The sequence below is a fragment of the Culex pipiens genome, chromosome 3 (genome assembly GCF_016801865.2).
Source record: "Culex pipiens pallens isolate TS chromosome 3, TS_CPP_V2, whole genome shotgun sequence".
NCBI lineage: Eukaryota > Metazoa > Arthropoda > Insecta > Diptera > Culicidae > Culex > Culex pipiens.
In genome coordinates this window covers 69198381-69216068 of record NC_068939.1, presented here as the reverse complement: position 1 = coordinate 69216068, position 17688 = coordinate 69198381, and the positions used below count along the sequence as shown (strand labels likewise).

Genomic DNA, 17688 nt, shown 5'->3' with positions numbered 1-17688 from the left:
AAACGGAATCTCCGGTTGAACTCCGTTTCGATTCCGTTTAACCATTTTTGAACAAGGGCGACACCTACTGGTGTATGGTGGAACCTTGGTGACATTTCGCCGCGATTCGCCGAAACGGCTTTGCGATGGTTGTGTGAGTGCAAAGTGTCAAAAACCACGTCACGACGGTGAAGGACGGTTAATTTTGGACTTGTCGCATCAAGTTCGTTCGTTTCTTGCGTAAAATTGGTAAGATTTGTAATTTTAATGTTTACAAGAAGATTTAGTCACCGTTTTGAAGGCAATGTACTTATTCGTTTACGACAATCGTTTGATTGTTCTTTTGTTTCAGGTTCCCTTATAATGGTCTTCCACCCAAAATCCTCTTCCCAAGCCGTAGCAGATTCTTCAACGCAAGCCCTCCTCCACTGGGGGCAGCAGAAGCAGCCGCTGCTGTTGAACTTTTGCTGCTTTTTAGGAGGTAAGTAACTCGTCCGGATCTTATTGTTGGATGCCATGATCGAGCCGAAACCAAATGCTCTCTTAATGATTTAAAACCTAACCTAACTTACGACAACTTATTCTTTCAGACTTCGTTGACGAGCTGCCCCAAGTACGCCCCAGTACGACGCCAAGGCCGTCGGAAACCGGCAAAGGAACCTCCAGGAAACTACCTCCAGTTGATTTGGAATCGGCGAGTGTCCGGTTGCTGGTGGCGGCCGCTGCCCATCAGGAAGAAGCGTTGGATCGCCGGCACCACGTTGATCACCACCCCAGTCAGTTGATGACAACGTCGCGATGACCAGGCCGTTGCTGGGGAACCTGCTGCAGAACGAAAGCGCCAGTTCACAGAAGTCTAGCAGCTGGAGGACCAAAGCTTAGCGGATCCAAAGCCGGAAAAGGACCAGCTGCCTGATGCAAACCGACTGGAGAAACTCCGCGAACCGTCCAGATATTGCCAGCCAAAATGGTCAAAGGTCGTGGAGCTGCGGGAGTAGGCCGATCGGTTAACTCGTGGTTGCCCCAATGAGTTAGTGCAGATAACGAATATTGGAGCCGATGTTCGTGACCCGATTCTAAAAACAGATTCCGCGTAGTGGTTCCGGAATGTTCCCGGGATGGTAGAAAAGATCTGCATAATTTTGGTCACGGTGTACTTTATTTTAAAATCTCTTTATGAAATTAAACATAATTTTAGGGGTTTATTGGGTTTGGGCTTTGTTTTTATTTTTTACTACTAGGGTACCCACTCAGCTCGTTCCGTTTGAATTCCGTTTAGAATTCCGCTTGAGCGAAAAAAGTTCGATTCGAATTCTAAACAGTGTTCGTTTTAGATTCTAAACCGCATTCCGTTTCAAACGCAACAACCGGTTCCGTTTGAGTTTTCGCCGCAAATCGGTTTAAGCGGAATTCAAACGGAATCGAAACGGAATGGACGGGTTGTTTTTGACAGCTGCTTCTTCTTCTTCTTTTTTCATTCTGGTTTTCTTTTCTTGTTTTGGTTGAATTAGTATTCAACCAGAAAAAATGCCTGAGTGTTTTCTAAGGTTTAAAACATTTTATTTACAAAGTAAAAAATAAAAACAAAGCCCAAACCCAATAAACCCCTAAAATTATGTTTAATTTCATAAAGAGATTTTAAAATAAAGTACACCGTGACCAAAATTATGCAGATCTTTTCTACCATCCCGGGAACATTCCGGAACCACTACGCGGAATCTGTTTTTAGAATCGGGTCACGAACATCGGCTCCAATATTCGTTATCTGCACTAACTCATTGGGGCAACCACGAGTTAACCGATCGGCCTACTCCCGCAGCTCCACGACCTTTGACCATTTTGGCTGGCAATATCTGGACGGTTCGCGGAGTTTCTCCAGTCGGTTTGCATCAGGCAGCTGGTCCTTTTCCGGCTTTGGATCCGCTAAGCTTTGGTCCTCCAGCTGCTAGACTTCTGTGAACTGGCGCTTTCGTTCTGCAGCAGGTTCCCCAGCAACGGCCTGGTCATCGCGACGTTGTCATCAACTGACTGGGGTGGTGATCAACGTGGTGCCGGCGATCCAACGCTTCTTCCTGATGGGCAGCGGCCGCCACCAGCAACCGGACACTCGCCGATTCCAAATCAACTGGAGGTAGTTTCCTGGAGGTTCCTTTGCCGGTTTCCGACGGCCTTGGCGTCGTACTGGGGCGTACTTGGGGCAGCTCGTCAACGAAGTCTGAAAGAATAAGTTGTCGTAAGTTAGGTTAGGTTTTAAATCATTAAGAGAGCATTTGGTTTCGGCTCGATCATGGCATCCAACAATAAGATCCGGACGAGTTACTTACCTCCTAAAAAGCAGCAAAAGTTCAACAGCAGCGGCTGCTTCTGCTGCCCCCAGTGGAGGAGGGCTTGCGTTGAAGAATCTGCTACGGCTTGGGAAGAGGATTTTGGGTGGAAGACCATTATAAGGGAACCTGAAACAAAAGAACAATCAAACGATTGTCGTAAACGAATAAGTACATTGCCTTCAAAACGGTGACTAAATCTTCTTGTAAACATTAAAATTACAAATCTTACCAATTTTACGCAAGAAACGGACGAACTTGATGCGACAAGTCCAAAATTAACCGTCCTTCACCGTCGTGACGTGGTTTTTGACACTTTGCACTCACACAACCATCGCAAAGCCGTTTCGGCGAATCGCGGCGAAATGTCACCAAGGTTCCACCATACACCAGTAGGTGTCGCCCTTGTTCAAAAATGGTTAAACGGAATCGAAACGGAGTTCAACCGGAGATTCCGTTTAGAAAATTTCGAAGCAATTTTCGAAGCGGAATTCGAAGCGGAATGAACCCGTCAAGCGGAGAACGGTTTGATTGGGTACTGTCCTGCAATCAGTTGACAGCTAGAGCGTCGCGTCTCTCGATTCCGTTGACATCAGGTGGACAGTGAGTCGTTGCGGTAATATTTGACGGTGGACTTCGTCGCAACAGTACTTATAACTTCTGATAGGGTTGTCAGATCTTCAATCTTTTGGGCTTGTTGGAAAGGTCTTTTGATTATCTATTCAACGATGGGTCGCACGATAGATCCGGACAACTTTTTCATCAAAATATTTGAGATCCGGCCTCAAAAAAGTGTATAATTAACACTTAAGTGCTCATAACTTTGTCAGGTTGGTCATGGTTGTCAGATCTTCAATCTTTTAAACGCGTTGGAAAGGTCTTTTAAATACCTTTCTAACAATGTATAGCATGATGGGTTTTCTTACAAAAACCACCCTTTTTTACAATATTTCAAACTCTAGTCAAATCGTTTTTTTAGCATAACTTTTGAAGTACTTTTCTAAACTTCATAATATTAACTAGGGTCTTGTGGGACCCCAAGACGGATCGAATGAGACTAAAACGGTCCAATTCGGTTCAGCCAGTCCGGAGATAATCGTGTGCATATTTTTCGGTGCACGGACTCACATCCAGACACACGCACAGACATTTGTTCAGAATTTGATTCTGAGTCGATAGGTATACGTGAAGGTGGGTCTACGAGGTCAAATAAAGAAGTTCATTTTTCGAGTTATTTTAAAGCCTTTCCTCATTGAGGTGAGGAAGGCAAAAATTGGGTCAACCATAATCATTCAATATTATTGGGATCTTTGATGTCTTAGGTCTTAAAAAGCCTTTTCATTCTCATATAGATTGCAATAGTGAAATGAACCCGAAATTTAAAGTTTGAAGCTGAAGACGAATTGAGTGAACTTAATTTCAAAAGAGTACAAAATATTTCAAAATTATTCAAGAGTTAGAAAATATTTTTCAAACAAGGATTCTTGAAATTCCAGACATTGCATACGTGAAGGTGGGTCTACCTACAAGGTCATAAAACAAAGTTAAATTTCCGAGTGATTTTTTAGCCTTTCCTTATTGAGGTGAGGAAGGCAATAATTCCGATTTGTTCCTATTTTTGATTTAATTTATAAATCGTCAAACACTAATCTTTTTAAAGGGTAAATTTCGGATTAAAAAACCAGTACATGCACCTGCTATTTTCCTTTTGATATCCTGTGTTTTATTATGTTTAGAATGTAGTACTAATGCAATGCGCTTCTGGATCATAACACTGCTGCGTGGGAATTCCATTCATCACATACCATTTTTTGAAGTGTTTTCAATGCGTTCTCTCTAATCAACTCGCAAGCTCTTGTGTTTTTCTTCTTCTTTATACACTCTTACTCTCTCTGCCAATGCGTTTTCTGTAATATTTTTTTTTTGTTATAGCCTAGAGATAGATTAGTGTTGTTTTAAATATGATTTAGCCTAGGATGACATTTTTTTCTCTCCAATTTAGCAGCGTGGAAACAGGGAAAGGAGGGTCAATTTAGCGTTTTATTTTTTTTTTCAAATGGCGTTTTTTTATTTTTGGGGGGTAGATTTTGTAAGTACTCCAACGAATGCTATTCTAACAAGTCATGTTTCTACGATGGACGATGGACGACAACAGAGGACTCACTACTAGTTTAGGCACATTCAGTTGTTTTATTTAGTAGATTTTTTTGTTTTGTTTTTGCTGTGGGAAACATTATTTGTGAGATTTAGCGCGATTTGAGGGCGCGGCTAGAACAAAAGTGGATTGTGTTTGTTGCTTTTTTCTTTTTGTTTTACACTTAGCGTTTGTGATTAGCGATTGGTTTATTTTGCACCTTTTTGCCATCTGCTGGTTATCGTAATCGATTGTGAGGATACACGTTCATATTGTATGAGACAGAGTTATGTTTTATACTGAAAGGAAAAATATCTCGTTTTTTTTTGTAAAAACTTATAGCGCATGTCTATGTTTAATAGTAAATAAATTTGCAACTGTTGAATTCTTCCTTTCCCCTCGAAATAACTCACTTCTAGTTAAAAAAAATCTTCACCCACTCAAAGTTGGTTTTTGTTTTTTGTCTTTGAGAAATATTAGAATTCAAATATGCTGGGGGCGGGGCCACCTTCCAGTGGGAAACCCATTAAGGAACGGTTTTCTCCTCGGGGATCGCCGTCGGTGTCGTGACCGAGCTGCGACGCTCATCGTTCTGCAGATCCGACAGACTCTGCACCGAGCTGGACCGCGAGGATACTTTAGACTGCAAGTTTCAAACAAATTAATAACAATCCCCAAATTTTAACAAAAAAAAATTAATCTCACCTTAACATTCTCGTAGGCCGAGCCGACGCGCTCCTCGAACGACCGGAACGAGTCCGACTGCTTCATCTCGGAGATCTTGCCGGTCAGCTTGCTGGTGAAGCCACCGAGGACGGAGGTCGTCTTACCGGCCGTCGTCTTGATGGCCGTTTCGGTTTTCTGGTAGCTGCGACGAGAGAAAAGTTCCAGGTTACGAAAGTGGAAAAGTTTCAACTAGAACCTTCGGGTAAAAGCGATTAGCACAACGGAAATAGGGGATCGTTTGGACAATACGTAGCTTGGATCAAAATTGTTAATATTGTAAATATTTTGTTGCCACACCATTTTTGAATGTTGAAATAAACACATTTAAAAAAAAAAAGGGGCCGGAATACGGTTTGGCATCGCCAAGGATATTGACACCGTGCGAGCGCTCCTGCAAAAGTACAAGGTACAGTTTGGCACGCACGAAGTATGAAGCAAGCGACCGCACCGGGTCGTTCTGCGAAGTCTCTCAGATTTTTTTTTTAGTATCCAATGGAATGGAATAATAAGGGTTGATCATGCGACACGATCATTTAAAACGGAGCCCTTTATAAAAAAAAATCTTAAGTCAAATTTGTCTTAAAAATTAAGTCAAATTTGTTTTTGCATAAAATTTCGATTTTTTCCAAAAATCACTATTTTTTCAAAAATGTATAACTCGGCGGCAGAGTTTTTGATCATACTCCTCTATAGCTCAAAAGTTACGGGCATATAAAAAATACGTATTCTGGGAAATTTAGTTTTTGTGCAAAAAAAATAATAAAAAAATCGGCAATTTTTTTGGTCCGTGTACCTATTTATTCTCAATCGTTCTCAACAATACCTACAACTTTGCCGAAGACACCAAATTGATCAGAAAATTCACTCAAATGTTATAGCTGTTTGAATATTTACGTATCATTTTTGTACGGACAGCATCCAAAATTGTATGGAGACTTGTATGGGTGAACTAATGACACAAGATAGTTTCTTTGGTCATAGGGAAGGCCCCCACAAAATTTGAGTCAAATAAAAAAATACAAAAAAAAATCAATTCCGGTTTTGGTAGAGAAATGCTCATATGGGACGTACTAGATTAGAGCGGAAGAAGAAATTCTTCTTCTTTTCTTTTTCTTCTCTCTCTCTCCCATGTCTTCCAAAAATTTCGGGAGGGGAAGCCCACCCCTCTGGCTACGGGCCTGAGGGGGGGGGGGGGGGAGACAAAAATTTTAAATAAAATTTGTACCACCCTTACTGTCCATACAAAAATGTTACATAAGTATTCCAAAAGCTATATCTTTTCAGAAAATTTACTGATCGGTTTTGTGTCTTCTTCAAAGTTATAGGTTTGATAGAAACTAATGGTCCTATCTTCAATGTTAAAAAAATGAAACATTTGTTAAATTTTCTGATTTAAAAAAAAAATATTTTTCAAAATTTAGATTCAAGACTGACATTTCAAAAAGGTCAACTATTAAATTTTACGCCTTATTGAAATGTCAGTCTTGATTCCAACAATTTAAAAATATTTTTTTAAGGGTCAGAAAATTTTACAACTATTTAATTTTTTTACATTAGTTTCTTAGATATTGGTACTGGAAAATAAAAGGCTTTTTGGATGAGACTTTGAATTTTCTGGTTTCTTTTTCTTTAATTCGCTGTATTTCAGCAACCAGAGGCCCAATTTTCAATATCTCTTAAGTAAGTTTTATTAGAAATTTTCTCAACCTTTCAACAAAAATTGGAGATTTTCCCAACATTTCGAAACGAATATTTTCAGCAAAAAAATAAAAATAAATAAAAAATAAAAATAAAATAAAAAAAACTGCAATTTAATTTTGAAAATCAAAAAACTTCAATTTTTCAGTTAGAATTAAATTTAAAGTGGCCTAAACTTGAAAACGGTGCCTTAAACAAAAAAAACTGTAAAGGACTTTTCAAATTCGATTATTAGAAATTAGAATTTTAAATAAAAAAAACAAATTCAAAAAATCATAAGCTGTCGGTAACATTGTATTGCTCCAAAGATGAGATTTTGTGTCCCCTAGAAATTTATCATTCTTAAAAGCATTTTTTTTTAATTTAAAAAATATTTGTTTGGAGTTGATATGTTTGAAAGAAATTTTCAACAAGTTTTCTATAATTTCCTTAAACTATCGTGATTCAACTGACGCAATCATTTTAAATTAATTGAATATTCCTTCTTGAACATGTTTGTTTGCAATTCGGATTCCGTTTTGAAAAAATTTCCTGTCTACAAGGCTCTTTAACATCACCAAAACTAACAGTGCTGAAAATTTAATTAAATCGCTTATTTGAGAACTCAAAAGCGGGAAAATAAAGGTTTCCGTAATTAAAAAAATGTTACTTCTGGGAAAAATGACTATTATATTATTTATTTTAAAACATGGTTTGCTATAAGGGACCATCCACAAACTACGTAGACACTTTTTTGGAAATCCCAGCCACCCCCCCTCGTGGACAATTGTCCATACAAAAAAAAACAATTGCCATACCCCCCCCCCCCCTCCCCAATTAAGTGTCCACGTGGTTTATAGATGGTCCCTAAGTAACATATAGAAAACAACTTGTTAAGATAGAAATCAAAATTAGAAGTTTAAAATAAGTGTTTTGTTGTAGTTAAATTAATTTTTTTTCTATCCGTACATTTTTTACGAGTACATATTATTGGTCAGAAACAACCAGACATAAAAAATGATGAATAATAATAAAAAAAGAAATCAAATGCAAACACGTATATTTTGACGAGCAAAATTGGGAACTGGTTCTATCCAAATTTTTAAGCGAAGATTGCATGACAAACACACTTTTTTTTTCTAATGTTGGTACCACTGCGCGATTTTGACATTTTGGGGCGTGCACCATTCGTAAAATAAATCATGACACCTCCACTATTAGAATAGACAGGAAGACCCATTGATTTTTTCCAACCTTGTCAATTGAACATAAAAAAAATCAGGCAATCTGGGAACACTGCCAAAAGGTATCGATATATTCTCATAATTGTGAGTCTTCGAACAGGAGGATTGATCAATGATTTTTGATACGATTTGCAGTGCGTTTTCTGATTCTGTGTTTTATATGATCTACGTAATATACAAACGATCCCCCAACTATCGAGAATGTTAGACAATAACCCACGGAACGGTTGAGCAAACTAAACAATATAGAATAAGGGGTCACAAATACAAATCACATGCAAATGAAGAAAATGCTATTCCAATGATTTTCGGGGAGAGCCGATTTAAGTACTCACCCTCTCGCTATCCTAAATTTGATTTTGTTATATTTTGGGTTTTTGGCGTAAAGCAGAAGCCCGCGCACGTGGACAGTGAGTACCGTACCGTATCATATCGCGAAAGACATAGAAACATGGCGGAGGGAAATGCAATATCGTTAACAAAAACAAGGATAAGCCGGTTTGCAGTTTGGTTGAAGGGCAGAGGGGTAGGTTTCAGATTGATTGAAATAAGAGAGAAAATAAAACGAACAGAACAGAGGAGAATAAAAACACATAAAGGTGAAGGTAACCGATATAGGTTTCGATTAAATATCTAGGTTCCACTGAGAGAGTGAGCGACACAGCGAAAAGGGGGGGACCACTTTTAGTAGTGTAGTTAGTAGACACGACACGCATGGAAGGAGGACTCTTCTAGAAATACTTACATTGGAGCGCTCGTAACTGCTGTCGTAATTTCGCCCACTTTTGTCTCGACGGATTGATAACTAGAAATTGGGAGGGGGGAAACAAAACGAAAACCGAAACATAAAATATGGTAATGACAAAATTAACAAAAAATCGATAAAAATAAGAAAATGTGCGAGGCCAAAGAATGAACCCAAAAAATCCAACAACTTTCAAAATAACACCCCACATCCCCTTCCCCCTCAAGCAATATATACTCACACGTTGCTCTCCTTGACGTTCTTGATGCCCTGGCTCATGTCGTCGGTGATTTCCTTCCACACCGTGATGCCGAGCTTGCGCTTCAGCTCGCTCGCGTGCCGAATCTTGGACTGCAGCACCGTGCGCAGCGTGGTGATTTCCTCCTCGACGCGGGCCAGTTCCTAAATGAACAAAAAAAAAACAATTGAGTTGATATGGAGAGGTTTAATGTAACAAAACAATGTATGAACTATTTGCAAAAGCTTTAGCTGATTTCCGTTAATTATATAGCTGTTCCAGCTAAGTTAAGGAGGTTTTAGACGACGGCAAACAAACCAACAAACTAGCACAGTTTGACAGTTTGCCAACATTTGTTTGCAGAAACGTAAGCTTGCGTACATTTTGTCTTGTTTGCGCGTTTTCCTCAAACAAGATTGCGAGTTAGGCAAACTGTCAAACACGAAAAAGTGCGAGTTTGTTTGTTTCATTGCCATAGTCTATTACCTCCTTTATTGTCCAATTCAGTACTTTTTTTGATCAGCTTAAAAATTACAAAATTAGTGAGAATTTTGCAAGCAGTGAAAACAGTATATTAACCCTCTAAGACCCAACTCGACGCTAGAAGGCTTCGAGCTGAAAAATCGTCAAAAATCATTTTTTTTATCCATTCTTCAAAAAGCATTGGAAAGTGGAACTCAAATTTAAAAAAAAAAGTTGATTAGTTTGAAGATTTTACTTATATTTTTTGGGACTTTGCCAATGTTAAAAAAAAATTAATATGTATTTTTGTGGTCAACTTTGGCCCTGTTTCTCACTAATGTCCCAAGTCCCGGATTATTTTTGACACACTTTGTTGCGATTTAAAAATGCGACTTGCGGCTCAAAAAAACGAAAAAGTGACTGGAAAATTATGAAAACCTGCAGAGCAATTCCAGCTCAAATCAGGAATTTTTCTGATACTTTTGTACCCGACCCTCTCCGATTTCAATGAAACTTTGTAGACATGTTATCCTAGGCCTATATAAGCCATTTTTTTGCATATGGAGCAAATAGTACTCGAGAATAACATTTGAGAAGGGCGTAAGATATTTAAATATTTTTGTATTCTGTAATTTAAAAATTACTGTATCTCGAAGCCGTTGCGTCGTATCAAAAAGTGGTCAAAGACAAACTTGTAGGAAATTGGAAGGGCTTTCTGAAAAAAATACACTGAAACAAAAACACACGCCACATATATGAGATTTTTTGATTTTTAAGTCTAAAACTTAAATTTGAAGGTGATGTCACGATTTGTTTTCGTTCAAAATTTTTGAGGAAATAGCCTAAAATGTTACTAAAAGACTGACGAAAAATGCAGGATGGTATGTCTCTCCTAAAAAAATACAAAAATTATTTACTAAAATTGTTTTTTTGAAAAGTGGTCTTAACGTAAAAAATTTTTAAAACCGGTAGTGGGAATCGATTCTCCAGACAATTTTACATAATTTTGTCCTATGTCCAATCCTTGGGAAGATACAGCGGTTTTAAAAATAAAAATGTTGAAAAAACTGGATTTTTGGTGGTTTTTGACAATTTCTATACGACAGACTTGGTTTTTCAGTCTCGTAAATATTTTTAACGGAAAGCACGTCCAATTTCCCATAAGTTTGCCTTTGACAGCATTTCAATTGGATGTAAGGGCTTACAGATATAAGCTTAATTACATTGCTTATAACTGAAAATAGAATATTTTTTCAGTGTGGTAGAAACCAGGATAGTAAATTTGATTACGTAAATATAAAAACGATATAAATCAGAAAGCTGTCAAAGGCAAACTTATGGGAAATTGGACGAGCTTTCCGGTAAAAATATTTACGAGACTGAAAAACCAAGTCTCTATAGAAAATGCCAAAAACCACCAAAAATCCCGTTTTTTTTCAACATTTTAATTTTTAAAACCGCTGTATCTTCCCAAGGATTGGACATAGGACAATGGTCAATATGGAGATTTTTATGTAAAATTATCTGGAGAATCGATTCCCACTACCGGTTTTTAAAAATTTTGACGTTTAGACAACTTTTCAAAAAAACAGTTTTAGTAAATGATTTTTGTATTTTTTTTAGGAGAGACATACCATCCTGCATTTTTCGTCAGTCTTTTGGTAACATCTTAGGGTATTTCCTCAAAAATTTTGAGCGAAAAAAATCGTGACATCACCTTCAAATTTAACTTTTAAACTTAAAAATTGAAAAATGACATAAAAGTGGCGTGTATTTTTGTTTCAGTGTATTTTTATCAGAAATTCCTACAAGTTTGTCTTTGAACACTATTTGATACGATGCAACGGCTTCGAGATACAGTAATTTTTAAATTGCAAAATACTAAAATATTTAAATACCTTACGCCCTTCTCAAATGTTATTCTCGAGTACTATTGGCTCCATATACACAAAAATGACTTATATAGGCCTAGGATAACATGTCTACAAAGTTTCATTGAAATCGGAGAGGGTCGGGTACAAAAGAACCAGTAAAAATCCTGATTTGAGCTGGAATTGCTCTGCAAATAAGCAAAATATAATCATTAGAGTTTGTAGAATAGGCCTAAAACTACAGTTAAAAACAAAAACTGAACAAGATAAATGCATATTAAAAATACAAAAAAATGGAAAAAGAAAAACATAAAACTTGAAAAAATACATTTTTTAGAACAAAAAATGAAAAAGATCCACTGAGGGTTAACAAATTTTGGTCCACCTTTCTTGATCCTTTGAAGAGTAAAAACATAAAAAGCATTATATTTATTCTAAACAGTCCGACAAATCTATTAATAGATTCAAATTTCCGAAGCTCGAAACATTATTTTTGCAATTCCGTCTTATTTTTCCTGTCATCAAACTGAAACGCCGAAACGGCCATTTCTTCTAAAAAAATAATACTTTTCGATACAAGGACTGAAATGTTGAACTTTTCAGAACTTGTTTTGAAAAGTAATACTTTTTAATATTGTTCTCATTAGAACGGGGAATTGATGAATTGACCAAAAATTTTAAGTTAAATTTTCATTCAAAGCAATTTAATCAGGCCCGCGACTGCTTCTGAAACTAACTCAACGAATGGCTTTTAAAACGCTTCTTGCCATTCAACAATAGTTCAAATTTCCGGTAAAAAAAAATTATTTTTTGCAATTCCGTCGTGAAACTTTTCACTTTTCCTGTCATTCTCGAGCGACGAAACGGCCTACTTTTCTCTACCAGAAATAATAGAATGGAAAAATATTACCTTTCAAAACCAGTGCTGAAAAGTTGAACTTTTTCGGCACTGAAATGGGTGTTGGAAAGTTGAACTTTTTGGCACTAGTATCGAAAAGTAACATTTTTGGACGGTGAATTTACTTTAAACATGGATGTTTGACATAAAATTTCATTCAACAAGTATTTCTCAGAATTGCAAAAAAGTGGTACATAAGTAACTACTATTTCATGTTTTATATAAACTATAAAATGTTCTCTTATTTTTAGAAAAAGAACTAAATAAACGTTTTGCAATCTATCCATTGAATTAGTTTTTTTCATTGATTATTTTCTTATGTAGGTACCGTACACCGAGGTGACTTTGAAAGGTTTGAGATGTTTCCGCAAAATTAAGAGTACAAAGTAAATTCGTACGAAATGGTATGAAACCATACTGACCGTGGTAGAGAAGTGTTCAAAGTACTTGTAGAATAAGCTTACATAAAAATTTTAAATGTTTAAAAAGTTATTTAAAAATAGTTTTAACAAAAATTGATGAACACACCCTTTGGACAATTTACCTTTAGCGGGTAATGTAAATTTAAAAATAATATTATTATTTGTTTTTAAACATAATTCCAAATTAATATGACATGACATTTTCAGTAGAACAAATTTAATGTAAAGTATGAAAACTTTTTTATTTTTTTAACAAACAGAAGGATAGTTTTCTGGAAATCAACATATAAACACTAGCAATTAACCTACCTGACTCCACTCGGCCCGTTGCGCTTCCTGTTCCTCCACGGTGAGCCCGGAAAACTCCTGGGCGATCTCCGCCGAGCTGACCGATCCGACCGGAGATGCATCGGACAATTTGCCAGAATTGTCTGTAAATGAAGAAAGAAAGCAAAAAAAAAAACTTATTAATATTGCAATAAATCGTGCTTTTAACACTCATCATTCATTCAACCGTCTGTAAGCATTTGTGTTGCAAAATATAAATCTCACAAACGTGCCAAAAGTCACACGTTCCAGCTGTTTTAAGTTTTGTTTGTTTATTTACTCCCCTTTCGCGGTTCGTGGGATTTGAGCAAAAAAAAAAAAGAGACGACGATTTCGTTCCACTTTGGCGAACACTTCCGAAGCCCACCTAGTGAACTGGAGATATATTAAGGTAGGGGAAAACAGTACAGGGCATTAGGAATTGATGGCAACAGGTCGGCCGTCTGTATGAAGTTATTTACGAAACTTTACACTCGCGCATATAGAAATAAAAACACACGTAAATGTGTTGGTCGTTGCTGTAAAAAGCGGAAGTAAAGAAATGAGCCATATTCGAACACAGTTTTTGACACATGAATGGCGTTAATTCGGAAGCAACGTGTTCTCTCTCTCTGTGTTTTTGTAAGTTTATACAGTTCTTCCGTCCACGATTGGCCGTCGTCGATAATCGCCGCTTTCGTACGGATTCTTTCAACCGTACGATGTTGTGTATCAACATTGTACAGCCCGATTGACATTGACCTTCAGCGAGTTTGGTCGACTTAGAACGGTACTGACGATTTTGGATTGTGATTTATATTTGATTAAACTTTACAAAATGATTGTACTTAGTTTATATGTTTGCACGGCAATTATATATATTTTTTTGAGTTAACTATTTTATCTTAAATTTGCGCATTTTTATATCTTCAAATCTTAGAACCATTTAGAAACAAATTTCAAAATGAAATTTTTAAAATATTGAAGCAAAAATAATCACAAAAAATACTAAATATCAATGAATAAATTTTTTTTCTATTCCGCTGTCTCAAAATTCAAAATTTCCCAAAGTACAAGCTTTTCTAACATTTTTTGCCCCTGATTTTTTCAGGAACTTTGAAGGGAGGAAAGATAAAAACTTGAAACAGGTGAAAGCAAGGTATTATTGTGTTTTCCAAAAGAAATTGAAAAAGCAATTTTCACCAAAAGAATATTTTTAATCGTACAAATTCTTAATCAAACAAGCGTTTATGACAAACACGAGCATAGCAAGCTTCCCATGCGCCAGTGACGACGCACACCGCAGTTTTGGTGTTCTAGTATTGGTACGAGCCCATAAACCGAACAAAGCAGGCGCAAAGCAAAACCGAGGTACAAGTGAACCATGTGTGCCGCGCAGTGCAGGGAAGCTTGCATGGAATCCAATGAACTCTGTTCGCGAGCATGGAATCCAATGAACTCTGTTAAATAAACTTACGAAATCACGACACTATATGCGCCAACATTCTCGCGCCAGTATTCGAAGCTCAACTTGACAACTTGTCTACTTAGCGATTACGAATTTTCCGTTGAAAATTCATGCTGAATCGTAATATCTACGAAGAGGGAAGTGACGTCCAGCCATAAAGTAAAACCTAAACCTTTCTTTAGTAAGAAAGGCAAAAAGGAAATCGTTCTGAAAATTGATCGGTATTGCCGATAGATGTCAAATTTGTTTCAGATGCTCACTCATGGTCTGTACAATGAATGTAGAAAGAAATTTCGGATAAAATTAGAAACGAAAAATGTTGACGAAGGTCACCAGGTGGGCTTTTACCTTTTTTAGGGATTTTTTTCCTATGGTAGGTTAATCAAACGGCTCTAACTCTAGAACCAAATTATGAAGTCTTGCCACATCCGAAAACAAATTGATATTTCTTAATTCGACCTCAAAAAAGTTCGGGTTCAGAGCACCAGCTTTCAAATGCATTTGCAATAATCAAAATCGAAAATAGGGGAGCCGAGGACTTCGCGACACAAAATGCAAAATTTTATCACACACGGACATCACTCGAACTCCACAGATTTTTTTTGCCTCAAAATTCGAGAGACACACGGAGAAAAAAGAAATTGGTCTTTTTTCTTCAATTTTAATTTTTTAATCCGACTGAAACTTTTTTGGTGCCTTCGGTATGCCCAAAGAAGCCATTTTGCATCATTAGTTTGTCCATATAATTTTCCATACAAATTTGGCAGCTGTCCATACAAAAATGATGTATGAAAATTCAAAAATCTGTATCTTTTGAAGGAATTTTTTGATCGATTTGGTGTCTTCGGCAAAGTTGTAGGTATGAATACAGACTACACTGGAAAAAAATGATACACGGTAAAAAAAATTTGGTGATTTTTTTATTTAACTTTTTATCACTAAAACTTGATTTGCAAAAAAACACTATTTTTAATTTTTTATTTTTTGATATGTTTTAGAGGATATAAAATGCCAACTTTTCAGAAATTTTCAGGTTGTGCAAAAAATCGTTGACCGAGTTATGAATTTTTTAATCAATACTGATTTTTTCAAAAAATCGAAATATTGGTCGCAAAAATTTTTCAACTTCATTTTTCGATGTAAAATCAAATTTGCAATCAAAAAGTACTTCAGTGAAATTTTGATAAAGTGCACCGTTTAAGTTAAATCCATATTAAGAGGACTTTTTTGAAAATAGTCGCAGTTTTTCATTTTTTAAAATTAGTGCACATGTTTGCACACTTTTGGAAAAAATATTTTTGAAAAGCTGAGAAAATTCTCTATATTTTGCTTCTTCGGACTTTGTTGATACGACCTTTAGTTGCAGAGATATTGCAATGCAAAGGTTTAAAAACAGGAAAATTGATGTTTTCTAAGTCTCACTCAAAAAACCCACAATTTTTCAATGTCGATATCCCAGCAACTAATGGTCCGATTTACAATGTTAATATATGAAACATTTGTGAAATTTTCCGATCTTTTCGAAAAAAATATTTTCAAAATTTTCAAATCAAGACTGACATTTCAAAAAGGCCAAACATTCAATATTACGCCGTTTTAAAATGTTAGTCTTGATATGAAAATTTTGAAAATTTTTTTTTCGAAAAGATCGGAAAATTTCACAAATGTTTCATATATTAACATTGTAAATCGGACCATTAGTTGCTGGGATATCAGTGTGCAAACATGTGCACTAATTTTAAAAAATGAAAAACTGCGACTATTTTCAAAAAAGTCCCCTAAACATGGATTTAACTTGAAAACGGTGCACTTCATCAAAATTTCACTAAAGTACTTTTTGATTGCAAATTTGATTTTACATCGAAAAATGAAGTTGAAAAATTTTTGCGACCAATATTTCGATTTTTTGAAAAAATCAGTATTGATTAAAAAATTCATAACTCGGTCAACGATTTTTTGCACAACCTGAAAATTTCTGAAAATTTGGCATTTTATGTCCTCTATAATATATCAAAAAATAAAAAAAAATAAAAATAGTGTTTTTTTGCAAATTAAGTTTTAGTGATAAAAAGTTAAATAAAAAAATCACCAAATTTTTTTTACCATGTATCATTTTTTTCCAGTGTAGTCTGTATCCATACCTACAACTTTGCCGAAGACACCAAATCGATCAAAAAATTCCTTCAAAAGATACAGATTTTTGAATTTTCATACATCATTTTTGTATGGACAGCTGCCAAATTTGTATGGAAAATTATATGGACAAACTAATGATGCAAAATGGCTTCTTTGGGCATACCGAAGGCACCAAAAAAGTTTCAGTCGGATTAAAAAAATACAAAAAAAATCGAATGACCGAAATCCTAGAGAACTGCTCCTATACCTTTCTTTAGTAAGAAAGGCAAAAAAGGAATTTTGTAAAAAATCTGAGTATCGAAAAACGGGGTAGCAAAGGTTAGTGTACATGTGAGGACCAGTTGGACGGCCGGAATTGAAACACGACGGATTAAAACTAAAAACTCGTCTGATCGATTAGCCTATTTCCGAAAGACTCCTTGTTTATGCTTTTTCATCGCCCGCTCAATCACGCGCCAACGAACTGTCAACTTGCCCAGGGGTGTTCACCAGCAAAGGGAAGATTGGGGTCGGTTGACCCCATATATTTTTGAAACACATAATGTCCATGTACGAGTTTTCAAAAAAGTTAATTATCTCGAAAAAAACGTTTTGTGGAAATTGAATTTAATATTTCAAATTGTTTATTAGTAGGGTTATAAAAAAATACCAAACTTTCAGTTTTCAGTGACCCTTATTTATTTTGCCCGAAATCCCATATCTCAACTTTCATTACCTTTCACTATCTTTCCGTCACGAGATTCTCAGAAACAAGAATTGCTCGTCTCTATCTCGTGTTTACAGAATCCCGTGTGATATTTTCTCGCACTCAAATTTTTCTATAATTAAGTTTATTAAAGTATTAGTAAAATCTATAAAAAATTTAGAGTACTCCAAATTAGATAAGAATTCATTAGAAATAGATTTTTCCATGAAACCATAACTTTTATATAACTTACTACTGACAAAAGCAATGTTGTAGCATAAAATATACTTGTTTCCTTTTTTGCCTTCCTCACTGTACTGAGGAAAGGCTATAAATCACTCGGAAAATGAACTTTTTAATTAGACCTCCTAGA

At 36.0% G+C, this 17688-nt stretch overlaps 3 protein-coding genes across 7 annotated transcripts in view; 1 reads left to right on the top strand and 2 right to left on the bottom strand.

Moving 5' to 3' along the window:
• The first annotated feature begins 251 nt into the window (after positions 1–251).
• LOC120414132 (uncharacterized) lies at positions 252–1190 on the top strand. The gene is made up of 2 exons (XM_039575164.2): positions 252–460; positions 570–1190. Exons 1-2 carry the CDS (start codon positions 343–345, stop codon positions 779–781), a joined length of 330 nt encoding a protein of 109 aa, XP_039431098.1. The 5' UTR covers positions 252–342; the 3' UTR covers positions 782–1190.
• A 34-nt stretch (positions 1191–1224) lies between these two features.
• On the bottom strand, positions 1225–2751 carry LOC120414131 (uncharacterized). The gene is made up of 3 exons (XM_039575162.2): positions 2536–2751; positions 2304–2432; positions 1225–2194 (listed from the first exon to the last, which is right to left on the bottom strand). Exons 2-3 carry the CDS (start codon positions 2419–2421, stop codon positions 1983–1985), a joined length of 330 nt encoding a protein of 109 aa, XP_039431096.1. The 5' UTR covers positions 2422–2432; positions 2536–2751; the 3' UTR covers positions 1225–1982.
• Positions 2752–4688: 1937 nt separating this feature from the next.
• Positions 4689–17688, bottom strand: part of LOC120414135 (tumor protein D54) — a 34808-nt gene continuing 21808 nt past the window's right edge. For 4 of the 5 annotated variants that reach the window (XM_052710443.1, XM_039575168.2, XM_052710441.1 and 1 more), the window contains 5 exons: positions 13030–13151; positions 9071–9231; positions 8830–8889; positions 5143–5305; positions 4689–5080 (listed from right to left, as the gene is read on the bottom strand). In XM_052710443.1, coding sequence (XP_052566403.1) covers positions 4964–5080; positions 5143–5305; positions 8830–8889; positions 9071–9231; positions 13030–13151 — 623 coding nt within the window. In that variant the 3' untranslated portion in view covers positions 4689–4963. The remainder of the gene's footprint in view (positions 5081–5142; positions 5306–8829; positions 8890–9070; positions 9232–13029; positions 13152–17688) is intronic. The other variant, XM_039575169.2, reaches the window with a different exon arrangement.

What these genes read in the sequence shown, in the direction of transcription:
- LOC120414131 (XM_039575162.2), bottom strand. Translation starts at nt 2,421, where the DNA reads ATGGTCTTCCACCCAAAATCCTCTTCCCAAGCCGTAGCAGATTCTTCA. An exon ending in CTTTTGCTGCTTTTTAGGAG is followed by an intron (nt 2,195 to 2,303) that starts GTAAGTAACTCG and finishes TTATTCTTTCAG; the next exon opens with ACTTCGTTGACGAGCTGCCC.
- LOC120414132 (XM_039575164.2), top strand. Translation starts at nt 343, where the DNA reads ATGGTCTTCCACCCAAAATCCTCTTCCCAAGCCGTAGCAGATTCTTCA. An exon ending in CTTTTGCTGCTTTTTAGGAG is followed by an intron (nt 461 to 569) that starts GTAAGTAACTCG and finishes TTATTCTTTCAG; the next exon opens with ACTTCGTTGACGAGCTGCCC.